This window comes from Nyctibius grandis, chromosome 18 (assembly GCF_013368605.1).
Source record: "Nyctibius grandis isolate bNycGra1 chromosome 18, bNycGra1.pri, whole genome shotgun sequence".
In the NCBI taxonomy this organism is placed as follows: Eukaryota; Metazoa; Chordata; class Aves; order Nyctibiiformes; family Nyctibiidae; genus Nyctibius; species Nyctibius grandis.
The window spans coordinates 7,044,152-7,071,348 of record NC_090675.1 but is presented as its reverse complement, the minus strand read 5'-3'; the positions used below and the strand labels follow the sequence as shown (position 1 = coordinate 7,071,348).

The 27,197-nt window shown below is 50.1% G+C and overlaps 1 protein-coding gene across 3 annotated transcripts in view; it reads right to left on the bottom strand.

The window, feature by feature from the left end:
* The window catches only part of MTMR4 (myotubularin related protein 4), a 53,022-nt gene that overhangs the window by 16,626 nt on the left and 9,199 nt on the right, over positions 1 to 27,197 (bottom strand). For 2 of the 3 annotated variants that reach the window (XM_068415736.1, XM_068415737.1), the window contains exons 2-7: positions 16,588 to 16,661; positions 6,812 to 6,901; positions 4,226 to 4,342; positions 3,466 to 3,548; positions 3,079 to 3,245; positions 1,619 to 1,715 (exon numbers count right to left, since the gene is read on the bottom strand). In XM_068415736.1, the coding sequence (XP_068271837.1) occupies positions 1,619 to 1,715; positions 3,079 to 3,245; positions 3,466 to 3,548; positions 4,226 to 4,342; positions 6,812 to 6,901; positions 16,588 to 16,590 (557 nt within the window). In that variant the 5' untranslated portion in view covers positions 16,591 to 16,661. Of the gene's footprint in view, positions 1 to 1,618; positions 1,716 to 3,078; positions 3,246 to 3,465; positions 3,549 to 4,225; positions 4,343 to 6,811; positions 6,902 to 16,587; positions 16,662 to 17,244; positions 17,387 to 27,197 lie in introns of those variants that run through there. The other variant, XM_068415735.1, reaches the window with a different exon arrangement.

The window sequence follows — 27,197 nt, the reverse complement described above, 5'->3', positions numbered from 1 at the left end:
GCGACCTGCCAGGATCCCCAGGTAGGAACTCAGCAGATGGAGGAAAGCAAAACCAGGCCTGCACCCAGCTTGCTGAGGTTTGTTTCAAGCTCGTTCTTCCCTGGTTTGGTTGGAAAAAAACACATCTGTCTCTAGAGAAGTTGGCTGACTGCTGTGTATTACTGGCCAGGAGGAGAACCACAGATAGTCAATCTAAGGTGAACCTTCTGGAGTAGTCAGAGGGAACCACATCCCAAAATCTAGCAGCGGAGAAAGCCTGACTGCTCCCAAAGCCATACAGAGAGTCTGCCTAGGGCAGGGACCTACAGGTTGTGCACTACAGAACTGAGCAGTTCAGGAAAATAATTTTTATTCAACATCCTTGGAGAAACTGCGTAAATGCCATTAAAGTCACATTAATGGTCCAAAAGCAACGATGCGGTCAGTATGGCCAAGGAGAAACTGTACATCAACCCCCAAATGTACTGCTTGCTGCCCAAATTCTTAAGGAAGAGAGATGAGAAAAGGCAGCAAACTGCAAAACTCCACCGGGATCTCCCCAGGCCAGCGTGCCCGAAGGCTTCTCACAGTCTCCACAAGAAACCGGTGACCTGGAACTGTTCGATACAGAGGTGATGGGGATGCCTTTACTGGCTGAGACACAGAAAAGACTGAGGGAATACTGGGCGTTTCAAGAAAAGGATTATAGGGAACACAGAAATGAATACGTCTGTCAAAGCTTAATAAAATCCTGTTGGCTTAATGCCACCTGCTGCACAGAACGCAGAAGCGCTTCTCCAAGAGCTCCTCTGCTCTCTAGGAGTAGAAGACAGGCTGGAATCACTGACCATGCAGGGGGGAAAGACCTTCTAGAGATCTCCAACCACCCAACTCACAGGGGACCACCTCCAACACTAGATCATCTGAGACCTGAAACACTGTAATGATGGAGAACCTCCACCTCTCTTGGGATCTGTCCCAGCACGGAGAATAATTTTTTTTTTTCCCCTCTCACATCCAGTCTGAACATCCCAAGCTGCAAATTGTGGCCATTGCCCCTTGCTCAGTTATCTGCCACTGTTAAAAGAGGTTCACTCCATCAGCTTTGTAACTGCCCTTCCAGCAGCTGTAGGCTGCAAGTAGATCACCCTTTAGCCTCTTCTGCACCAGACTGAACAAGCCTTGCTCATTCCCCAGATTTCTGAGCATCCTGACAGCCCCCCACTGGCTCACCCCCCGTTTCTCAGAGCAGAATAGCTGCCCAACCTTATGAAAACTGTATTTTTCATTTCAAACAGCATGAGCATTTGAGAATGACTGACCGGAAAGGCAACCCTACAATGGACAGTTCCTCCAAGACTCCAGAATGTCTTCAAGGATGAATTACGGCCACTACCTGAGTCAGCATTTACAATTGCTGCTAGCTCTGATGTTTGGGCTCTATTCCTTCTTCAATTCCACCATGTGAAAGGTGGGAAGAAAAGGGATCTGGCTCATGTGCTGGTCTGCCTGAGGGTTATCAAGGCCAGGAAGGAGGATTAGCTGGAGTCTGACTCATCCACTGCTCTGCACAGGGATTGCAAAGGGAAGAAGGTAAGGAAAGAGGAGAGCAGGGAGAGCCCGGCGGTGAAACACTCACTTGTAATTGTTGTTGATGTCGGAGACGCGCCAGACATTCTGCAAGTCAAAGCCCATCCTCACCAGCTCCATCTCAAATCGATATCTCACATGGTCTCCTGGAAGAGCAGAGCACAGGATATTTACTGACAGCTAAGCAGAACTGATGAAATCTAAACGTGTTAGTGGCACCTCCATGGCAACTATCATAGCCTGGAGAGAAACCACAGGACAGCTGGATGGCAGGGATCGTACTTCAGAAAAAAAAATGATGTGTCCCTCAGGGGTTCCTCTGCTTATTTTGTCGAGCCAGATCACCTCTCAGTCTGAGGGCACAGCATGGGAATAGCCTTCCCACATCAACGTGGAGTGGCAGGGGTTAATTTAATCCACTTCTGCCCTTCCGAAGTGGATGTCAGGAACCTCAGGGCAGAGGAGTACCGAGCACCCACCCCAGGCAGTTCCCCTTCTTCCACACTGCTCTCTTGGAGGCTGACTCAGGCTTTGCTCCTTTATGTTTTAGCCTCGCCTTACAAATCCTGGATGTCTTTGTGGCTCAAGTGTCAAACGTTGTTAATAAATAAATACTGCAAAGCTCTTCATTCATAACCTGCAGCAATAATTTCCACAGGTAAGTTTGTTTATACTATAGAATAACACTTCCTCTAAAGGAGAGATGGCAAATATCTCCTAATTGCTGGTGTTTGGGACAGGGTAAGTACATGTAGTTTGACTTTTCTCTGTCAGTTTATTTTCGGTATTTCTTTCAGCTACACTATTGAACCACATCCCTCCATCCCAACCTGTGTTTGGACATTCTCTCCTCTAATACCAGCACATTTTTAAGTTTAAAGCCAGGTTTGTCACTCATAACCCCCTTTTATTCATGCTGAAGCTGAAAGACAAAGCAACTGCAAGTGAACTTTGTGTTCCTAGAGAAGGGAAACTCCCAACCCACACGAGGGCACCATCACAGCTCTGGTTTTCTCTTCATGGCTTCAAAGATTTTATTTGTGCCTGTGTAAGGATGAGCCAGACAGTTCCTGATCATGGAATGCCACGGCATTTCTAGGTGTTGGAAAAGAGATGCAGATGGACTCGTACTAATTATGCTGCCCCAAAGCTGATGATGTTTAACCATCCAGGGACAAGACTGCTTGAGCTCTCTATCATTATGACGAGTACTAAAGTATGGGATGTTTTCTTCATTCACAAGGAGAAAGGGAAAAGCTGCTTATGTGTTGCTGGCTCCTTATTGTGCTTATTACTATTATTCCTTTTACTGTGCTTGTTATCCAGCCACATCTGGCCATCAGCTGGACCTCTAGGCCAGGTACAGGATGCCCCTCAGCAAGATGAATTTGGGCTATGGCTACAGCAGAGCTTAAGACATAACCAGACACCAGTTTATGAACAACAGTTCAAATTGCATTGCAGTGCTTCTGGACAGAAGAGCAAGAAGGCATCAGGCCAGGAGCTTACCTGGACGGCAGAGATGTGCATGTTGATCCTCCTCATCAACACAGACTCCTAAGCACCATGCATGGTAGGCAAACGCAAAGAGGTCCTCAGGCTTAGCAGGGCGGGCAATGGCTCGAGTTAGCCTCTTTAGCCACTCCTGGCACTGCTTAAAGGTGGAAAAATGGCACCTGCAAACCCAAATGCAAATCATCCTCAGTGGGTACATTCATCCAGCCAAGACGCACGGATGGGAGCTCTGCTCCACTTAACCAGGAAAAGGAACAAGGTTCCAAGTCTTAGTAACCTTGGCCATGAACAGCTCAATTCCAACGGCAGCACAGAGACACCAGAGCCGACCACAGCAACTGGTGTGCAGTGGCATCTACAACACAGCAATAAAACAGATACCTGATCACTTTGGAGTCCTTGCAGACGATGTGAAGCTGGAACATATCCCGGCACTCCACGCTTTCCATCATCCTCAAAGGCACCTGCGAGGGACAGATGCAGGGCATGACAAGACATACCACATAACACAGCAGACAGAGCAGCCTTGCCTGTAGGCCCATCATGCGTAGTCATGGCTCTATCAACGATCACAAGCTTCCAGTTTAAACTACAATCCCACTCTGAGGTTTATGAAGCTTCATGACCCAGCGAAGAGCCTTCTTCAACAATTACTATTCTGATTTCTACTGTCCCTGGGTAGTCTCCCACCTGGGGCCAGTTACTGACTAAATCACATCCAGACAAGCACAGGTAACTGAGCCAAACAAAAGCTGCAATAAAAGACAACAAGTCAAGACAGCAAGAGAAAGCCTCAGGCTCTCACTGTCTCAGTTGCTAGTCTCCAGGTAGGAGAAGTCTCGTTAAAGCTGGCCTACAAGAGACCGTAACAGTCTTAAACCCACCAAGTTTAATGCTTGAATTTAAAGAGAAGAGCAAAGGAAAGAACTAATTGTTATCCAAAGGAAAACCCCATCCACACACCAAAATGCAGCAGCAAAATAGCAACTGCATGACCAGCAGTAACTGGAGACAGCATCAGGCTTGGCATCCTTCAAGAGGCACAGTTCCCACACCACAGAAATGGCTTATGCCTCCCCCCCCCCCGAAATACTGCGAGAGATACAGTTCAGGCAGCAGGAACAGGCAGATCCAGACTTACATTGATCACAGAATCCTTAAATTTGATATGAAGCCGATAGTTGGAGATGGCGATCACAGCATCATTTGCATGGCCAAGATACTCCACTCCCTCGCCCTGCAACACAGTGAATGGGACCTGGAAGGGAGACATCACTAATTCAGGACACATGCAGAGCACTTTGCACACCATAAATGCCAAGAGCCACTCTTCCTACTGCCTCCGCAGTGCATCTCCTGCGTGAAATCATTCACAGCAACGTGCTCTTGGTGCATTGAGAGCAGACAACAGCACTGGTACCCACCGCCCAGCCTCATGAGATGGATCTTCTTCCAAGGATGCCTCAGGAGCCACTAAGCACCTCCTGATGGATTTTACTTGAGAAGAAAATGCTGCATATACCAACCGTGGGCATCTGGCAGCGAGGGTGTTGCGTGGGGGCAGAGGGCTTTACGGTTACTGCTTTTTGGAGAGTGTACATGCAGCCTGGGTGCAAGTGGCACAATAAAGGACATAACCTCAAGCACAGCTCGGCCACGAGTTGGGGCGTGCTCTGCACAACTCCAGGCAGAGCCTGATACAATCAGAGTCCTCTGCCCCAAGGCAGAGCGTCACATACGTGATCCTCCTGCGTCATTTAAATGAAGGGGGCTTTTAGCAGCACTCCGAGACTCACTGGTCCCAACCCAGGTAAGGAAACGAATCAAAGTTCTACCACATGTCTGCCGACAAGGCTGCAAGGGAATCTCTATGTACACTTATTTGTATGACTGAGGAAAGTGTGAAGTTACCTGTATTAGAATTTAAAAAAAAAAAAATCCAGATAATCAAGAATCTTTCTGGTTTTGCCTATCAGCCCTGACATGCCCTAGCTATTTTTAAAACAGGGGATTCTGGCAGATAGCCATGTTTGACTTTCCTTTCCTTGCATGAAAAAAGAAAAACAAGGTGGACCAGTCTAAAATTCATCAGGTCCTTTCTCCTTAGCTAAGCAGCCTCCTCATTCTTCCCCAAATGCCACCTACACCAGGTGATGTTGGTAACCAATTACGCAAAAATGTCATGATGATTTATCATTTCAGCCAGAGCCCTTTCCTTGCCAGACAGGGCATCTGATGAAACAATTCATTACACTGTAATTAGTACAAGTCAGACGACCCTGTACTTCTAAGCTGTTTCTATGGCTTGGGTATAAGCTGCCTAAAAATTGAATTTCCTGGATTTCAGACGTCATGTACAAGTGACAATTTTACTAACAACTTCTCCCTTAAGTTACTTGTACAAAAATAACAACCTTAGACTGGCATCTGCCTGAATACTCTTTAAAAATATTAATTATTTGACATGAAGAGAATATACTCTGTTTACTTCTGCCGTTTATTTAGGCACGCTTGCCAGAGCTGTTTTTAGCTGGTGTGTGTTTCTGCTGCTTACGTGGCTCTTTCACACAGCAACAGAAGGGAGAGAGATTAGAAATGGGATGGTAAAACTGCAAGAACTGACAGAGGGAAATCCTGGAATAAACTGACAGGTGCCTGAATACAGCCTGTTGTCAAGCCAATGGCATCCTTTTAGACTTCACTTTACATTAAGAGAATAACAATTTACTGAATGCAAATTTCCCTTTGGGAGGGGTGAACTTTACGGTCCTCCACACAGATGGCTAAAGGAGATCCTGCTCTTCCCCAGGTAGTCTCAGCTCAGAGTCATCTCAGTGGCTTCACCTCCAGCTGGCCGCAGACCTGCAGCCTTGTCCCCATGCACCTCCTCAGCCCATGTCTGCTGCTTCAAGTCAATCCTCCTTTTGCCACATTTCGGTCCTTGCTTTTATCAGCACCGTTTATCAAGACGATGCCGATCACAGAGCAAACTCAAATACTGCAGCAGCAGTGAGAACATACAACGTGAGCCTGGCTCCAGCCACGGGAGGAGGATGATGAGCACTGGGACAAGGTGGCAGCGGACTATGTTAAAAGAAGCAACAAACACCAGGAGGCTTTGGCTCCCACCGTTCAGAATACCGCCCTTGCTGCACAGCAGCAACAGCACCCGGGTCTCTTTCAAGGGCCTTTTGCAGCAGGAGGCTGGCACCTTACGGAGGTTTCTCTTTCCAACAGCTCTGCAGCAGGAAAATGCCAGGAGCAACGTGTATTAGGGCCAGATCAGCCATTGCAATCACAGGCTATGGCTAGACAGGGCACAGCCTAGCCCTGATATTCGACCTGTCCCAGAGAGCATCTACCTGCTGCAGAGAGCTCCGCAGGCAGCGTCACCACTTCTCCCTGTCAGCACAGGCGGAGGACAGGGAATACCCAGGACAGCTCTGTATTGCATCATGCTCCAGCCGTGTTTCCAAGCGGCAGACGTGATGCTGTACAAATCCCGGCGCCTTGGCAGGGGTGGGGAGGCAGGGCCAGGGCGTACAGAAGTGCCGTCAGCAGCCTCCACGCATGCGGAAGGACTCGCCGGTTCAAATGTGACCTACAGCACCAGCCAGCCCGCGGCCTCCAGAACACCTCCTGGACTGGAGAACTGCTCTCAGGTTTCACACTACCAGAGTCGAGCCTGCTGCATCCCAAAGCTGTTTTGGTCTGCTTACTTCCTTACCTGCAATGACTCTTCCTCCTTTACGAGCTCTTTTGGGGGGAACAAGTCCTTGGCCTGGATATACTCCAAACTGGGAGGGCCTTCCTCACCCTGCATTGCAAACAAAACACACATTGAGACAGGCCCCAGCCAGCATGTGTTATGAAAAGGCAAAAATTGAGGCTGCTGGGTACTCTTGGCACCCCAATACATTGGTGATCCCCTGGACCTGTGCATGGAAACACCTGTTCTGCCTCTGGACCACACTTTCTCCATTGCAGGACCCCAGCAGTTCCTCCGCCTGTTGCAGAATACCCACAGCACAGTGAAAGACGGAAGCAGCTCTCCAAGTCCTGTCTCTTCCAGCCGTGTGGTATTTGGAAGCCAAGCAGATACACCTTGACCACTCACAGGATCTTGGACTGATGTGACAGTAATATGTCACATCAAACATTACCCTGTTACCTTCACTATGGCACCACAGCAGAAACACCGTAACACAGAGGGTTTCCATCTACAGTCCAGCTTCAACCTACTCTTCCTCCTCTTATGTTCATAACTGCTTTCTTTCAGGAGTTTTCATTTTCACTCTTAGCCCAAATAAATCTGGAAAGAACCTGAAGCTTTTCAAGAATATGCAAGTGTGAAACATCATAACTCCATAACAACTGCATCTAAGCACACCCAGTTCTCAACACGTGTTACCGACTGGTGACAGCACCCAAGCAGGGCACTCGTCCTCAGGGCAGCTGAAGGTGTCTAGCCTGCTCAGACAGGCACCCTGGGAAGCCCACTGAGGCCTCAGAGAAGTGGTCTGAGAGGACACAGGGAGCCTGGACACACCATCCTTGGAAAAGTGGAGAGAGTGTCTCAGTCTGGGATGTGTGAATCTTCAGTCACTCATGAAATCTCAGTCCTCATTTTCACCAACCCTCACCCCACGCTCCGTCAAGCCACCGGCTCGCTGTATGAACGAGCGGCACCCAGACGCTCAGCGGAGGATGCTTGCCTGCTGGGAGCCCAGGATGGTGCTAATTCCACAGGTATTCAGTGGGGGAATGCTTTCTTCAGAATGCCTCTTGCTCCCTAACTATAGCTCCTGTAGGCTCCAGCATTTATTAGGAAATACTCTGTTCTGTAAGCATTAAATAATATTTTAAAATGAAATATCTTTCTGGTTAAGTCACCTGAGCCAGAACCCCAAATTTCAATCTGAAAAAATGAGAATCTGACCCTTTTGGCTTGGTTATATTTAAAATGATGCTGAATCCCCTTATATTGCCGACAGCTGCTCAAGCCTCTGCACCCCCAAGTACAGCCCGGCCTGAAGCGCTCCCTGGACTTCAGAGCAGGGCAGCCAGACCCCATGCAGCCCACCTTCCCGGGTCCAGAGCTACCCGTGCACACGCTGCCTGTGGCTAGCATAAAACTCAGCATCAAGCCCAACTGCAGGCAAGGCACTGCCCCTCCTCACCCACTCACCAGGTCCCTGTGTGACACTGTCAGGGACACAGGGCTCAGCACCTGCTCCAGCAGCCACCGGTTACTGGAGACCACGGGGGGCTCAGGGACACCTCCTGCAGCGGCTCGCTCCGAGGCTGAGGCGCTAGCCCAGGAGAGCACAAAGGAAAGGTGCGTGCCTGCATGCTGGTGCAGCAGCGGGGAGCAGAGAGACTCTCCTCTCCCATCACCACTTTGCAGCTCACAAAGAAATCCCAGTGAGCAGCAGGAACTGGAACAGGTCTCTCCACTGCCCGGGTGTCCTTGAGTCCCTCCTCGCCTGCAGCATGGGATGGGCAGGAGGCTGAGCATCTCCTCCTGCCACAGCCCAGTCCTACAGCATCAGCGGGGCAGGGGGCTCAGGACCCTGCTCTCTTCACAAGCCAGCCACCTCCTGAAGACCTCAGAGCCTGTTTGGCCATGAGTCCTTCAAGAAGGGGCTTTCTGCAGGAAGGGGCATCACATCTCCTCTGAGCAAGAAAACTCCCTTCCCCAAAAGTATAAAAGATGCAGAGCTCAGGACCCCCTCCCACTACAGCACCATCCTGGCAGCATCAGCACAGGAGGGGGTCTTGCACACCCCTGCCCTGCAGACTGCAGCCATGGCAGGAGCGCAGAGCTCCCCTGAGGTCGGCTGCTCTCACACGGTAATTTTCCAGCTCCAGGCAAGGACCAGCCGGAGCCTGCGTGTGTGCCGGGGCCTTCTGGCCGCCTCAGCCCACGGTGCCGGGCGCTGCCGTGCCCTTGGGCCTGGGCAGGGCAGCAGCACAGCAATGACAGGGGCCATGGTGTCCTCCGGCAGCACGTGGGAGGGAGGAGAAGGGGATCCCCCTTTGCAGGGGGGCTGCAAGCCAGGTGGAGAAGATCCAAGGCAGGAGGATCCACATGGAGCCCGGCCTCAAGGACAGGCCTGATCTGGGGCAGACGGCTCAGCTGGAGCTGGAGAGAGAAGCTGGCTTACAGCCCCGCTTGCAAGGAGGAGAGGAAGGGTGAGAAAAAAGCAGCACTTACAAAGCAGTTGAGCATGGAGCAGGAGACACGGCCTGGCAGACTCATGTTCATTTCCCAAGGCGGCAGCTGGGCCGGGCACGCACAAGCAGCATCTCCTTCCTCCGGCCCTCTGCTGCTGCCGGCAGCGGCTCCGAAACCCTCGTGTCGGGATTGCCGCAGCCTCCCCGCTCCGCCGCGAAGGGCAGGAGCATCCCTGCTGCCGGCGGCTGGAGCAGGTGCCCGCCACCACCGCTGCCGCCACCGCCGCTCGCTGCCGCTGACAATGGAGGGAGGGAGGGCGGAGGACGCCCAGACTCCACCTACCTCCCGAGGCCGCCGAGCACGGCTCTGCCATCTAAGTGTCTCCCTGACAGGCGAGACAGAAAATGGAGAGAGCGATGGAGGGATCACCCTGCCTCTCCCCCTCCGGTACCCACACGGGCAGAACCGGCACCTCGCCCACGGGTGGATGCCAGCGGTGCGTCCCCTTCCTCGCCGAGCGGCCCAGCGGAGCGGCTTGTCGGGAGATGCAGTTCGGGCCCATGGCGGCACCTGCCTCGTGGGAGCGCTGGGAACAATAGCGGTGAGGGGGCTTTGTGCCCCAGCACCGAGCCCTCTGCCCGGCTGGGGCTTTCGGATGCTCAGCCGGGAGCCTCCGGCTCCAAACCTTTGCCTGCACTCGTCCCACCGGCCCGGGAGCTGCCCACGGTCCTCACTGCTGGTCGGGGAGGGGAGGACAAAGGGGCTGCCCTGCTGCTTCATGCTCCTGAGCCTTTAAGTCCTCCTTCCCAGGAGCTCCCGTGCGTGCAGGGAGCAGCTGGATGTCCCAGCACCCACCAGCACCCGTGTGCCCAAGCCTGGCCCTGCGGCCACTGCTCCCCTCGCTGACCGCTTGGACAATGAGCTCCCACGGGACGTTTCACCACCTCTGGTGTAGCAATGCTGGCAGACATGGGGGAAACACCTCGGGTGCCGGAACGCTGTGGGCTGAACACCCAGCTCCCCCGGAGCTGACTGCTACTGCCTGTTGTTCGTCAAGTCCATGAGCAAACACCAAGCACCCCAGGTCACAGCCCAGCCCAGAAGCCACAGGACAACAGCCTCCTGGGCAATGCCATCTCCATTCCTATCACCAGCTGCCGCTCTCTGCCCTCCCACCACTGAGCCAGAGTGAGAATTTCTTTCTTAAAACGCAAAATTAAAACCCAGCCCTTTATTTTTATCAATCCTCCAAGGCCCAGGCCCAACTATTTTGCTCATATCATACCAGCTTTTTTGCTCCTGGACCATCGAAACAGAGCACAGCCTGTAGCCACTAAGCTCCTCTTAGATGTGGTCACTCCAAAGACACCACAGCAATACCAACAGAATCTCAAAAGATTTTTCTCAAGTCAGGTAAAAGATATGGGCATTTCTCCACAAAATCATTAAGGGTTATTCTGAGCTGCTCTGACCAAGGGACAGCTTTGCAACACCCAGACCTGCTGCCCGCTGTCACTGCAGGACAGCGGTGCCCAGGCAAAAAGCTGTCCCATGAACTCCCTTGCTGAGAAACCAGGCTGCCCCACAGGCCACGGCCATGCGGGCTTCACTCTTCAGGGTAAAAGCTCTAGAAGAAGACGTGACCACAGCTGGAGATAAGCCATAAAATCCCATCACCACCTCGGCTCTGTCCCACTCCACCGTTCAGGTGATGCATGGTGGGTGAACATCAGGCGTTGCCCAGCCTCAGGGGCACCCAACTCCAGCTGGCACCCACAAACCAAAACGCATTTGTGTTACACACAGAGTCACCACGTAACGAGAACAGAGGGTTATGGACGAGGTTACGGATTTGTCTTGGCCAAACCTGAGCGGCAGGAGAGGTGCCCTGCTCCCCACAGGTTCTCCTCTGGGGTGAATGCCAGAGGTCTGCTGAGAAACCAGAGCAGCAAAACATGGGAGGAACCTTTTTGTACTGGAAAAAGTATAGCTATAAAAATTGTAAAACTGGTATTTTTTTTTTCCTGACATGTGTCAGGAGACAAGCAACAGAGCACGTCTGTCGATAGCAGCTGAAGCACAGAAGTCTCTTAGGCAGAGTCAGACCATACATCACTATTTAACATATTAAGTGCACACAACATGACTGACGTACAAAAACACAGACAAGGCAGGTAAGAGGTCTGCTCCAACCCACAGTGAGATTTTTAGGACCAGAGCTCAGTTCAGGGCCTGGCACAGGGACTGTTTCCAGCTCGTGTTGCAGCAGGACCTTTGTAACCCTAAGCTGCAGCTGTGCAGAGTTAAAAGGTTGCTCATCAGATCATTACTTTGAATTTCCAACCTAAGCTGACCTGAACATCCACAAATAGATCTTCTGCTTTCACTGAAATATTTTTGCACTTTTAGCATTAGAAAAAGACTCACATGTGGCTTTGATACTTCTGCCCAAGAGCTGAGCCTGGTGCAGAACAGAAGTAGACCTTGCCCTTAAGTTCAGCAGCACCTCAGAGGCTCACAGCATTTCAGGAGGAAGCGGAAGCAAATGCCACTGGTTTTGCCTCTTCCTCCAACAGTTCACAAAATACCTGCTCTCTTTTCCATGCAATCAGCCAGAGGACAGGAGAGGTGGCAGTGAGACCGCCCGGTGCCAGGCAGCCTGGGTGGCCAGGCACAGGAACATCAAGTGCTCGCAGCCTGGTTTAGCTGGATTAGCTAGAGGGATTTCCTAAACGCCCCATCAGATGCCTCCCCAGCTGAACAGCTGCCATTCGCTCCGTTACCACTAGCTGAACAGGGAAGACAAGGTTGTTGTCACATAACTGGGCTCCTCTGAGTGTCGTGCACATGCACATTCACGCAGGGGGAGAGAGAAACCTCCCTCATTTTCTCCCAATCCCACCAATCCTAAAGGTCTCATGTACTTTGAGGTAGAGGAGGTGAATACAACATGGGCAGCATGTTCTTCAGGCCAAGTTGGCAGTAATTAACCCTTTTTCCTCCCACTAGTAATGCACACTGTTCATGCTACAAGTGGCTCTCTCCTGTGCTGCTTCTCCCACCCCTCCATACATCTCTGCCTGCACACCACCGGTAAGCAGTGTGCAACCTTTCTTTAAGATCCCAAAAGAGATTTGGAGGCTCTAAGATAGCATGGTGTTTGGCAAAGGTAGGACTGGCACTCAAGGGGGCATCCTGCAGCCTCCGAGGGAGACGATATTCCCTAGCGAGACGTTCCTGCACGCACCAGAAGCCCAGCCTGCAGCATGGGGGGTCACAGGGGCGAGCTGCCGTCTGGTCCCACGTGTGCCATTGCACAGACTGCCTTAACCTGCGTCCAGCTGGAGAAAAAACACAGGAAAACTGGCAGGAGAAGGTGACTGCCAGCACAGGTACTCCGAGGACATCAGAAGGAAATCGACAGGATCCATGGCAGCTCTGCCCAACAGCCTGGGGCTCCGGCAGTTGCTGAGCCTTCGCCGGCTGCTGCAGGCTGAGATGCTGCCAGCAGCAGAGGTGTTATCAGGGTACTCCAGTTTATATCTGTCCAGGTCTGAATACTTTCGATGAACATCAAGTAGAAACTGGTTATCTAGATCTTTTTACAGGTAAGGAGGGAAAGGGAGAGAACTGTATCATTCACCTCATCCTAAGAGTTAAAATTTATCCTTTCTGCTTCACACATACCTACATCAGGGTGAGATGAACTGCACTCACACACCTATTTCTATTCCTCTCCACTGCCTAGGCAGGGGATCTACATAAGCTGATGCAGAGAGCTAACTAGCTGTGGCCAGTGGGGCTTCTTGTTCTGCCTTCTCTACTTTTGTTGCACGAAGGGCATCTGTTTGAGGTCCCTCTATAAAAATAGCTCATTTCCTCAAACCTTAAGGAGGTCCTTGGGTGAACTGAAAGGCTGCTGAGCCACTGAGGTGGCCTCCCAGAAATAAACCCCTGAACTTTTGTGAAGAGAAGTTACTATTTTATACCCCGTAAATCAGGACGGGGATTGTGAGTGCCATCTTTTCATCTTTACAAGATGACGGAAGAGCTTGGAAATCTGCAATGCTGCATTGAATATGTGTTCAGAAAGCTGCCCAGAGGTGTGCACTAATGGAAAGAAGCCTTTGAGAAGAGTGACGAAAGGACAGAAGCCAAGGGCTATCAACTCCGCATGCCAGCAAGAGGGGACGAGGGATGGCCAGCCTGCAAAACCCCACCTGGACTAACAGTCATGGTCTCCTCCAAAGGGTATGAACCATTGTGGAAATCCAGATGTCTACAGTCCCAGTGTCCCCAGCAGCAAGAAGAAGGAACGCTGCCGTGGGAGTTGTACGGTGTGCGGCAAGAGCCGAGCCCCGAGCTGCTGGCAGAGCCGCACAGCAGCTGGCACTAACTTACCTGCCAGGTTAGTTTTAAGTAATGTATTAAGAGGCTGGGTGCTCGTTAGGACTCCCATTAGCCAGAGTTAAGGATTAAACCACCACCACTGCTGCCTTCAAGGTCATTTTCGTCAGCAGCTAGCCTTTGGGGATGAAATGAGGAGAGTCTTGCAAACAAAGCTTTTAACCAACACTAGACCAAGCATTCGTAGCAGCAGAACGTGGTGATCCACGTTTGAGGTGCTGCTGAGTAAGGCAGAAGCCTTTGGGCATGCCCTTGCTAACCAGAGGGCATTGGTTCTGTGCCCTCTGACTGCAGTGATCACAGGTAATTAACTAAGCACTCAGCATGCCTGCAGGGAACAGGGTTTCCAACCCACCCTCCCAGCAGCTGGCTGGAGAAGTCCAGCCCCAGATGGCCTGTGGGTTAGCAAGACAACCCTGCAGAGCATCCATTAACCAGCAACCTCCATCCCTCCCTGCAGACACGTGTTTAACCCAGAAGTCACAACCCTCCAGAGAGGTCACAAAAGGACTCAAAGGAGGTTGTCAAGAGTTTACATCAGCTCTACCTTCAACTGCTGACAGAAGCTCAGGCAAGTATGTGGAAGCAAGTGCTTATTTCTACAGCTCACAATTAGAAGTTGCTTTCTCTCCCTTGCCATGGGAGACAAAACGTCTATACTCTCTTCCCGAAACAATGGGTGAGGGAAGTGGGGATTTTTTGTTGGTTGGTTGAGGGTTTTTTTTTCCCAAAAAGGAAAAATTAATTTTTTTTAAAAAAAACAAACAAAAAAAACCCCAAAACCAGAACAGAACATTTTAATAAAATATGAAAAAACTATAAAAATATAAATTCTTTTCAGAAGGTCCTTTCAAATTGTAAAGTCATCTTCAGGTATTCACAAGGAACAGAAGACCCTCTTGTCTAGAAGAAACCACACCATCCGTGATTACAACTAAGGCCAGGCCAGGGCCAGGTCAGGATAAGTATCTGTCAAGACATAGGAACGAGCACAGTGAAAGCAAGGGCTCCCATGTTTTAATAAGTCCAAAGTTCCAGTCTACGCACCCCAAAAGGAACACAGGTCCAGAGAGGGGCGACAAGGATTAAAGACGGCTTCTCTACAGCAAAGAATTTAAAAGACTAGAGCTCTTCAGATGTCTAAGGGGAATGTGAGAGAGATCTACAAAATCCCACAGGGCACGAGATGCTCGCAGGCAGCACCGCACTTCCCTGTTACTCCCAACACAAGAACTGGGGACCATCAGCCGAAACAGGATGGGGCAGGTTCAAAAACAACGCAAGAAGGGCTACTCCGCACAACTCGGCAGCGCAGTTCTTTGCTGCAACGTGTCGCAACTGCAAATCTTTACTTGGTTTTAAAAAGCAGCTAGATGAATTCATGGAAGAAAAGTCTACCAAGGGCTCATAAAACATCAATAAATAGTTTCTAGATTACCACGTTGCTGAGCTGCAGATCCTGACAGGTGAGGGCACACACCAGAGATGCTCTCCTCAGGCTCTCCCTGCAGCATTCACCGGTGGCCCCCTGTCAAGGGGGTATCTGATTAGCCAGGTCTAGGGTAGACCCAGCCTGGCCTTTTCCATGTCACCTGGAGGGATTTTTGATGCATTTTCTATGTGTTTATTCATTTTTTTTTCATTCATATCTGGATACATCTGCATCACTCATCTCAATCCCATACAGAGAAGTTGTTGGGTCTTTTACACTTCCAATCTGACACCGGGCTAAGTCCAACTTGAAGTGTAAGACACTTTAACAGGTTACAAGGGCATACTTTCACCTCTCCACTCCAGAGGAAGCGTCTCAACCCAAAGCACACCAAGAAGCTCTTCCAACAGAAGGCACAGAAGATCTTGAGGCAAAACCAGGGAGCATGAAGATAGGGACTACACCAAAATTGCTGCGTGCATAACTACTAGAGCTGACAGTTCAACTAATGCAGAGAGCACAGCACATTTCCTTTTCTATTCCAGTTGCTAACAGATGACATGGGGGACAACCCCATAGGAGATGTCACTATTTCCTTGAGCAGTCTACCAGATTTTTTTTTTTTTAACATGTTTAACCTAAACTTTCAAGTCCTCAATTTGAATTTCCAGCCTTTTGACTGGTTCTGCTGTTCTTCTCTGCACTCCTTCCAACCCAATGATACGGTTCTGGCAGCGGCGAGCACGAAGCTGATGGTAATACTGTGTTACTGCAGCAACGCTCAGGCTCCCTGCCTACCCACAGCCCAATATGCAGATCACCACGTCACCTTCAAACCCCCATTCAAACTACCGCCCAAACGCCACTTGCAGCATATCTTTCAACATTCCTGGTCTCCAGCGATCTCATCAGATCGCACGTATTTTGGGTTATTTCTTGCTGGAGGCATTAGAGGCGCTTTATCCGAGTTTATCAGCAATCTGGCTGTTTTGGCTGTGTTTCAGTCTTTCCAGATTCTTTTATACCATATTTCTCTGTGACTAATTATTGTGAAATTTCTGCTACTTTGGTGGCATCAGAGCACATTATTAACACAGTGTTAAATCTTCATTGAGAAGTGACAGAGGAATACAATGAGAAACCCCAGCATTAAGTTTTAAAGTAAAAACAAATCAGTAAGCCACAAAAACTGGATGACTATGTCAGTAGTCCAAGGAGGCAGAAGGGGATTCCAGTCCTACTTACTTTTTTTCCAGTATATTCCAATAAAAAGTTTAGGGGTAAACACCCTACCAACACCATCTTGGCCACAGTAATACTTCAAAGCTCTCTATATTATATTACTATATATAATACTCAATGCTATAGCATTCTTTTTTCCCATTCTTGTATTCTCATCCATTTCACAGCAGTACAAGACTTGGACACACAAAGAAAGAATAAAACCACCCACAGAGGACAGAGGCAGACCAGAATATATACTCACCATCCTCAGACACCGTCCAAAATCTCCTGGTTTAATCACAGCTCAGTATCTTCTTGTTCTTCCACTAGTCTCACCTGCAGTAAAGTAGAGACAACACAGAGCAGTAGTTTAGATCAACAGTAATACTTCAGTATGAACATAGAGGCAAAAAAAAAAATCCAGAGCCCAAGAGGCCAGCACCCTGTACCTATCACTGCTACCCTCTATTTAGCACCCTTTTCAGAAGCTGCTGGAAATCAGATTCAGCATCACAGGGGGGACACCAAATCCTTTCGGTCAGCCACTACACACAGCATGCAGGACTTGTGACCCATCAGCACACACCAATCAGTACCCCAGAGGTATGAAAAACACATCTTGGGACAGCATGGGAGGGAGCTGAAGGAAGCAAGGACCTGGGGAGGATCCTTCTTCACAGGAAACTCGAGTGCTGGAGAAGATTGTTGTGGTCTTGGGAGGAAATCACCTCTAAAATCAAATCATGTCCTGCCTAGGAGGTAGGGCAGGATGCAAGAGCTCAAAGTACCATGCAAAAACTAGCAGCCCCTTCTGCCAGCTTTGCCCCCCCCAGCAGGGGGACTGGTCACAGGAGGCGTTTCATAGGAGGGGAAAAGCCAAGCAGCAAGACTTGAGCAAGGTCCTGCCCTGAGAAAATACCTTTCAATAGCACTGGATGGTCCCCCAGGTGATCCTGGGATTTCCATGGAGGAAGAGACCCTTCCTCAAGGTTTTCAAATCCTCCTTCTGCCACTGAGGAATCAGGTCAACTACAGAAGAGTTTCTGAAAATCTACTCAAGGCTTTCCTTCCACTCAAGGATTTCTATCCCAGCGCAGAATTAAGCAAGGTTTGACACCCACATGTCAGAAGGCCAAGCTAAATGCCAGCACTGAGGCATTCATTTCATTTTTGAAATGTAATCTTCTTCGTGAGCAAGCAGCACACAAGTCCTTCAGCACCGCTGCGCGATGCGGGAGGGAGCAGTGCTGTCAGGTATGAATAATTACCCTTGTACTTTCAGTTAATTTCTCATGTCCTGCCATGCGCTCGACAAGAAAGGACAGGAGAAAGGAATCTGAGTTCACAAAGGACTCAAAACTTGTGCACTATATTACCTTATATTTAAAAGCAGATGACCAAGTTTCAGGAAAATATGAAAAAAAACACAATGGGAATCAATGTTTTTCCCAGGAAAACAGAAAAAGCCAAATACTGCAATATCTCCCTGCAAACCCAGCTCCAGCCTGTCTCTTTGCAACTATAAAAGCCTTTTCCCTGTTATTTAGCAAAATGATCACAGATATCAGACTTCATATAGAGAAAAAAAAAATCTAGTAGCAGCTTACCATGCCACCAGGAAAAGTCACTGCCAACTGGTGACTTACACATTAGGTGAAGGCACAATTAGCCAGGGAAGTAAGATGTTAAGTGTGCTTTGTTCACTAGTCTGAATTATTGATAACACCGAATGACACACGAGTGCTTTTCCTGCAGTACACTCTGTACCAATTTATTAGATCATTGCTAACAGCTACTTCAGTTTCTCACTTCCTTCCTTGCAGGAGAAGTCGGGAATCGCTACAAACTGCAACTCACTTTGGCTACGTCATGTTTGAGGACGTTCCTCCTCGCTCCCATCCCCCAAGCCACTCTCCAAAGCCAGTTGCCCAAGAGGAAGGCAGTGCACAGCAGCCGGGGCTCCCACAGCCGCATTAGCTCAGCCCGCAGGAATGCTGCCGCTCCTCCGCCTCAGAGGGCTTCCTCATTCGGGCCAGAGCAGGGATGAAGCTGAAGGTGCTCCTGAGGATTTATGGGATGAAGGAAGCCAGGAGATACCACAAAAAACAAAGTGCTGCTTGTACCACCAAGGAAAGCCTTGGCCCTCCAGCACTACCTGAATTACACCTGGCCAGCCATCTGCAGGCAACTTTGGTCATGCGCTTGTGCAGCTCCACGTGCTCCTCCGCTGGCATCCCAAACATCCCCCCCATTTCTGGGCTGGCTGTGGTCGTCCTCCTTTCAAAGGCTGCTTTTGACTGGCTGCTGGCTCTGCCACTGTGGCTTCCAGCCAAGCTGTCTCCAGCCCTCGGGAGGGAGGACAGCAGCTGCCCCACACACCCAGCACCACTGCCCGACACCTCTCTGGGCTGGCACCTACCACCTCTCCTGTGGAAGTCACTCATAAGGTTCTGCAGCTGCTCCAGGAGCTGTTTCCCATGCAGGAGGTTGGATTCTCCCAAAATCCAGGTCAGAAGCTCTGTTAAAATCTCTGTGGGTTTTTAGCTCCACTAAAATCTCCTGGAGCTGGCCACCTGCTATGCCCAGGCAAGGCAGAGGCTGATGCTGCCGAATTAAATGAAGAGGAGACCAGAGACAGACAAGGCAAAAAGAATGAGACTGGAGAGAAGATAAAAGAGCACGATGCCCTTTCACGCATGGATGGAAACCACAGCCCAGAGCCTCAGGCTGTTCTGCTGCTGTGCAACCACGGGCAGAGCACGGGGCTCACACCCCACTGCTGGGGGCTGGCCAAGCCAGCAGCCCGCTGCCCTCCCCATCGCTGGGCTGGAGGGAGGCGCAGGACAGTGCCAACGGTGCCGGTCCTGCTGACCAGGCCAGCGTGGTGATGCTGCCCAACACCCCTGGGCTGGGGGAAGCAGAGAAAATAACTCACTTCACTTCAACATTTTTATAGCCTGTATCCTACCCTGGAACTATTAATCTCAGAGCCAAACCCTCAGATAATAAGGAAGGGTCAGAGTTGAGAACACTCGTAAAAATCTTAATTTGCTCTCGCCATGGCCCTCGTGCCCACACGACTCACGTGTGCTATTGTACCTTCCTTACGCAACCGCGCTGTTTCCTCCAGGGATCTTTGCCTCTCCCAGTGCAAAACAGAGCAGCGGGGACCAAAGCAGTGGCTGTCGTGAAACCTCTGCCCTTGTTTGGTGCAGATGCTAGAAAAGACATGGGGGCTGCGAGAAAAGAGCCTGGACAGAAGGAGCGAGCTCTGCCTGCAGAGAGGGACCCGTTGTCCTCCTCCAGGACACTCAGCCACCACCTGAGCCAAACATTTCACAGACAGCGACTATTCTCCATTTTCTGAATTGCAGCTCTGGACTCAAACACCCGGCTCACCACCCAGCTGCGAGCCAAGCCAAGGTGCGATATAAACTGTACGTGCGCAGGAAAACCCGACTCTCCAAGCAATTAGGCCATCAAAAAAACAGAAGAAACATTTCCTGTCCCTCTGCCTCTCCACGTCTTACAGAGGTGCCCCAAAAGCGTATCGCCGCTTCACCAGCGTGTATTTACAGCAGCCTCCCAGAAAAGCTTGTGAAAAGCTTAAACGCTCTGTCCTCAGCACGGCTTGATGAACGACAGCGAGCCAGGCGGAGGAAACGCTGAGTAATAGAGAACAGCACGGCTGCTCCCTGCCATCACCTGCCGGCACGCTGCGGGGAGCAGAGGTCCTTCGGGAGGAGGAAGGGTGCCCGGGGTGCACAGGGGTATTCCAGATGTCACCGCGGCTGCGAGGCAGCTTTCGGTGCGCACCCCAGGCAAGGTGGGTGGCCCCTCTGGCAGCTCCACGCTTTCTGCTACAAGACTCGGTTTTAATTGCTTATAAAACCTCCCCGATTGTTTGCAGTTGGAGCAAAGCGCTCTGTGCTCAGCGCCTGCCCCAGGCAGAGGTTTTGTTTTAGTTTCAGCTAAAATGGTAGAGTTAGTCCTGATGTACTTAAAGGGGAAAAACAAGTCCCAATATTAAACAGGGGATGTTAAAAGAAACAACTAGGAACCCTATTAGCCTTATTTTGATCCCGAATGAAACAGAACAGCCATCTCAAGCCTCTCAACTAATCAGAGGCTAAAAATATAATTGTCAGACCACATAGTTTCATGCAAAGCAGATTGTATGGAACGGTCTTTGTTATTTTAAGCAAAATTACAGGTCTGAGGGCTGTTTCTAACAAAGGCCGCTACCAGCTGGTCTTCAACAACAAACTTTTACTGATGAAAAACTATTAAAAGAAAGGCTTGGGCTACCAGAGCTTCGGAATGTCACAGTAATACCAGATGACGATGACGAGTTGCCAAAGTATTCAGATTGCTCTGCAAGGCTAAGCGATCGTAATTTAACTGCATGTGGGTATAACCAGAGGCAAGGTGTGAATTCAGAGATCCAGAACTACCCACAAGATGAAGGGGTGTTGTTTTCCAGGTCGTGTACCTTAGAGGATCCCACAGTCGCCTCTGCCTGAGCTGCCGGACAAGGAGCAGGCAAAAAGTCTACCGTGATAATATATAAAAGTAGTAAGTGGCAAAGGCAGTGAATTGGTGGCATCTCTGTCCCCAGTGGTGCTGGGGCCTCGGCTACAACTGCCTCCAGGTGGTCAGAGCTCAGAGAGTGAGTTTGAAGCAGAAAGACAAAACCCATCTAGTGATCCAAAGCAAACCGAGCTCGCATCTGCAGCTTAAAAAAACAAACAAAAAAACCCAACAAAAACCCAGAGAAGACTTGCTCAATATGTTTAAGTATTTATGCAAAGTATAGTCAGCTCGGGGCAACTCCGCTGACAGGGATATAACTCAATCCAATTACTGGTAGATGAAATTTCAGAGTTGGGCAAATTCCATCAAGCTTATGAAAAAAGCTGGCCTTTTACTGCTTAGAGTACTTACAACAGGTCAGATACTTCTTTTTTTTGTCCAGGTTTGAATACAGGAATCCCCACCAGCCTCCAAGTAAGCTGAGCTGCCCACGATGCCCTCGGCACACCCCACCTCTGGCTGCTCCTCCTGAGGAGATCGGTGACTTGGGATTACAGACTGAATCTCATGTTCAAAGTCAACCTACCTGGGAGATATGGTGAGGGTGAGAGACGTTCTTCCAGCAGAGGGGGGTACCTGCCATGGCACTGCATCACTGCACAGGCATTACCCATCCTGTGTACCAGGGGACAGTCTCAGGGACCAACAGGGAGCAAGACATGGACACCATCTCGCTCAGCCCACGGCACAGAACCACATACTGCCCGAGAGCTGAACCACCCCGGCTTAACCACAGCCACTGCGGCAGCTGGGAGAGCGTAACAGCTTGCAAACCCTTCCAGGCCCCCCAGTCTAATTGTCAGTTCATGATTAAAATGCCCTCAAAGGGCTTCCCTTCATACTAAAACCTAAAACACTGAGACTCCCTTTGAAAAATGATTAGGCTCCTCTTGTGTTCAACTAAGGAATATCTCGGTTTCAAACACAGCGATTGCACCTGAGAGATCAGACCGGGACACGTAAAGCAGCTCTTTGCAGCCCTACAAAGAGACCAGGGAAAGCTGCTGTACCCAGAAACGCTCCTGACTACACTGCACCATCCTAGAGGAGAAATTCACCTTTTGCCCTCAAAAACATGCCCAGATTTGGCTAGCGCTTTGCTAGTCCTCATGCACATTCTCAGTCCAAGTTTAACCAGCTGTACAGTGAAGATGTTGGAGGCCACCCTCCGAGCCAGCACCGTTATCAGGCATGGAGTCACACGGGTAATAGCGGGACAGATTATCCAGCCCTGTTGGACTGATAGCTAGGCATCGAGGAGGAGAGAAACAGCATATGCGTGTGCCAGCTGCAAAGGAGGGTAGTTGAACGTGTGCGTGTGGATAAGATTACAGAGAGCGCAGAGCAACAGGAGGACAGAAACCAGAGCCACGTTGGGAGAGCAAACCCCGAAGGAAGTGCTGAAGGAATGGCAGAGCGAGGGAGAAAATGGGCAGAGCGAGTTCAGGGAAGGGATTTCAGGAGCACAACTGCCACGGGGTCAAACATCCCAACCAGCAAAGGGGGTGAGAATAATTTGGAGATTTTGCCAAGCTCAAGGTTTTTGCACCAGCAGTTCTAGTACAGCAGGTAAGGTGGGTTGAGGAGGCGAGGGTGGAAGAAACAGCAAAAGTGGTAGCTGTAGAAAGAAGGAGGCAGGAAGGTAGAAAAGGGTGTGGAGAAAGCTCGAGGGGAAAATGGGCAAACAAGACCAGAGCTCAGGGGAGGAAAATACCACCAGAATTTGAAAAATGCCTAACTCGATAGGCTGGGCCAGCGATGCGCATCCAGTGAGGAGCTGCTGCCCATCTCTGCATTTCAGGCCCAGGGGATAGCTTAGCCTGGGGACAATATCAAAGCTGTCTAATGACAACTTGTTCTGCAGAAGAGTGAAGAGAAAGGGGAGGGGGAGATCCTTATGGTACATCCAAGCTGCAGGACCACTTCTCCAGCACCATTTTGTCTGTCCCATCCTTTCCTCTGCCACATCTCGCTCAGCCAGGAGTCAGGAGAGAGGGATACGCAGAGGAGCCAGGAAACAGTTCATACCAAGTGGAAGATGGCAGTGCACAGGCAGACAGACTCTGACAGACTCCAGCTCCAAGGACGCCTTCAGCAAGAAGGGTCCAGCAGTGCCACCCAGATGTCATCAAGGTGTGCAGGATTATGAGAGAAGAGAACAGAGCCCAGCACTTTGCCAGACCCCTGATGAGCACTGCTATCCATCACTGCAATGATTTTAAGCATAATTAACTTCAGCAGCCCGCCTGCCAGCTGACACCACTCTTTACACTGATGACAGTGAAATCGGAGTTTCAGGTGGAAACCAGTAAGTGCAAAGGAAGCCCCACATACCGCAGAGCGAAGACCGTTAGCGTGCGTTGCTCAAGACCATCTCCTTTCTCTTACCAGGGCTGTGGCAGCTAAATACCTTGCTCTGCAGGCGAAGCAGCCAAGGGGCCGGGGCCAGCCGGTGGCACCAGGTGGCAGCAGCACACCAGGGATGCTCCCCTGCCAGGGCAGCCTCTGCCTCCTCCTTAATCTTCCTAACCAGCTGGCAAAGGCTCTGCGCCATGCCACAGGCGCTGCCATCGCTGCGCTGATTCATTTCCCATCACAGCCAGTGAGAAGCTGAGACACCAGCAGGGAGCGAGACAGGCCCCTCATTCATTTCAGTGGCACATGGAAAAATCATGGACCTGAAGAGCCCCCGCCACCCCTGTGCCATCCCCACCCTCCAGGCCTTTCATCCCAAGCCGGCGGGAGATGGGATTCGAAGCCAAGGCTCCAAGCTGGACTTCATAACCACCAGACTACGAGAGACAGGAAGCACAGCTTTGGCAAACATTTCCAAACCCCCTGTAACTCCAGCCCGTTGTTCTCCAGCTTTGTCTGCTTTTCTTTAAAAAAGCAGTTGGGACATTTCAAGTCACAATTAAGCCTTTATTCAAGTACAAACAATTGCCTGGTCCCTACCCAAAGCAGTGCAGATGGGCCCATCCCAGCTGCAGTCCAGGCTCCTGCCTGCTCCCAGTCCTCTGCCTGCAGCCCCAGAGAGACGTGGGGGTGCCCGGCTGCCTCTCACTCTGCTGCTGCCAGCCCCGTTACCTCTCTCCACACCATGCCGTGAGCAGATTTTAACTCAATCTCAGGAAGGAAGCAGCAACGGCTTCAAGGAAATGGTGCCTGCGCTACTGAGGTCACATCCCAAGCCTCCAGGCTGGAGAAGTGCTGTCGAAACCGGTCTCTGTGCAAACACTCATTACTTCTTATGCATTGGGAGAATTCGCCTTTTAATTCCTGTCAACTTGCGGAGTCTCTGACAGCCACAGTTTCCTTTGAAAGGCAGTCTTTGTGACTGCAGAAAAAAAAAAGCCTGAAATATGTGACCCAAATGCACCAGGAGGCTCAGAAATCAAAAGGGAAAGTCCTGAAGTGTGCCGCTCCCCCTCTCCATCCCGCTCCAACTTTCCCAAGTAAGCTCACGGCCCTTCAGAGCACCCAGCTGCAATATGCTCGTACTCACCATCTGCAGACTTTAAAATAATTTCAACTAAATAATTTCAACTAAACAGCAGCCTAGTTGCTATTACAAATATAACTTCTATTATTCTTTTATACAGGTGCATAAACAAACTCATCCGGTATTATTTTAGAAGTCCCAAGGTTTCTAAGGCATCTGCCTGCAGCAGCAGATAGAGGACAGGACTGACAAGGGAACCATACCCTTCAGTAAAGGCAGCTGGAAGCCAGGCAGACTAAACTGGTACTTGCTTGCAAGCATCTGAATCCTCCCTGGGATTCAACAGAAACAGTGTCTGAAAGAAGAAAATATTGCTGTTATTCCAGGTGATCACATGCCCTATAATGGTCCTGCAATGCTACTGGGTTTGACAGCCCTGAGATGGTCACACTTCCAGCTCCAGCTGTGCCTCCTCAGCGCTGAAACCCCTGGGGTCATTCTGCACGTGCTGCTGACCAGAGGCAGACCCCGGGCCAGAGCCCACGTGCCATCACCATTCGCATATAAAATTTCTAGGAGAGTGTTTTCTCCAAGGGTAATTTTCTTCCATAGGAAGAAAATGAACCATTTTTTAGTTACCTGCATAAACATGTACACGAAAAAGCTACAACCAAAAGCAGAGCAGGTCTGAGAGGACAACAGAGCATTGAGATTTCTTCTCTTGACTCACCCAAACCAAGCCCAGTTTCCCCAGCAGCCTCCCCATAACCAGCCACACCGATAAGAAGAGGAGGATCCTGCGCCAGGGTCTGCAGCACTGAGAGCAACGTCCAACCGCTTGAAACGTGCCTGGGAACGCACGTGTCTGCTGAACGCTCCTCCCTGCTCCTGGTGGAAACCCAGTTGCTCCCAAACTCACAATAATTTAATCATTATCACATTAAGTACACAACTCCACCTTCCACAGGAAGGCCGTTCTAAAACAGAGCAACAAACATCTGCTTGGGGTTTCTACCATCAAGCTACAGGAAGACAGATGACCACAAGATGAAAGGAAAACCCTTGAGAGTTGTTATTAATAAGTTAAGAGCTCACTTTCGATTACATGGTCAACTTGAAATCTCTTGGTTTTTGCTGAGCACAGTCATCCAACAGTCAAAGCTGTCAGCCCCTGAGGAAAGGCCAGGCTTGCGGGCAGCTTCTCCAAATGGTACGTTATGATGACAGCCTGGACATCCTCCTTCCCTGTGCCACTGCGAGAGGAGCCCTCTTAGAGCTTCGTGTTGTCACCGCTGCTCTTCCCAACCAGGCACGTACAGCAATGAACTCAGAAACCTGCACCTCAAGAGGCTTTTTCTAGGGGTGGTATCACACTGCTCCCTCCCAACACCAAGCAATACCTAACCTGGCCTTTAACAATTCCCCTTTCCTCCCCAAGCTCCCAAAAGCTCTGGTTTAAGAAAGTTAAACTGGAACCTCTGGTCTTTAATTTCTAGGAATCTGGAGCCTTCAAAAATGTTCTGCACTTTAGCAGTGGAAAATCGTGTGAAGGGACTGCCTTGCACACAGACCTGCTTTCATTAATATTCACCTCAAACAAGGTGGGCAGGACAGCAAGTTCACGTGAGCTTAATTGCTACCATCTCTGCTCTCTACCATGAGCTTAACTGTTTCTAAAAACAGTGGTGTCCATGATGTCTGCTCCAAAGGCACCCCTCGGAAGGGAAATCCCCAGCCGATCGATAAAAGGACAGAGAATGCAATTCGATATATATAGCAAGGCCCCTGCTTATCTCGTGGTAAGAGCTGCACAAATTCACACACGCTGTCCCTTCCCTGCTGACAGCTTCCACCCAGGCAGGGTATGAAGGTGGCCACACGACAAGTCAGTACTGAAAGGAGCCTAAGGATTTATACTCATATCTGCTGCAACTCACACAAACTGCTAGGAACGGAGCCTGGGATTTCTTCCCTTAAATAACTGACTGTATTAAAACTCTTTAAGGATCAAATTCCTGCCTCTAAGAGGTTTAGGACAAAAATGAAATGCATCAGACCTACTGTATCTAAACACAGAGATAAACCTCAGGAGGTGAGGGGATTTTTATAAGATTTTATAAGATAGTCACCTTCTTCCCATCAGCACACCACTGACACACACAGACGAAGTCCCATGGCCACTGAAACAAGCAGCAGATCTATCAAGCCATTTCAGCTGAAGCCAGATTTTCCCCAGCACCATGTATTTACTTCGGCACACAGGCTGCAACGCAAGCCAGCACCCAGGGCCACAACGCAACAGCTCTGGATGCCGGCAGTAATGGAGAAAAAGCAATGCCAAAAGCTGCGTCTTTGAAAGAAGTCAGAGTCGCTGCTGCCTGCCCTCTGCTCCTCCAGTAACGACCCTTTGCTCGGTGATTTTTGGGGGTGGGAGGAAGCAGGAGCAGCGGCACAGCCATCCGCAGCACAAGCGCGGTGGGATCCTGCCCGCTGGGCTCCCTGCTCCCCAGGAAACTCCTACTGGCTGCTCGTCTGAGCTTCGATTTTGACTGCTTCGTCATTAGTAAAACATGCTGAAAATGTGACTTCCTCTTGCTATGAGACCTATTGAACCTTTTCTGAGAAGTCTAAGTAACTTCCTCTCGTATTTCAATAAAAGAAAGCAAGCCCACAGGCGGAACAGCTTCTCACATACTTCTGGAAATTCCTCTAGTAGAAACACCTATTGAAGGAGGAAAGATGCAGTGGGGAGGGAGGGAGTTCTACTTTTCATCAAGTCTGTCTTTTATAATAAAACAAAACTGTTAGTACACTGTGCAGGACGAAAACACTTCTGC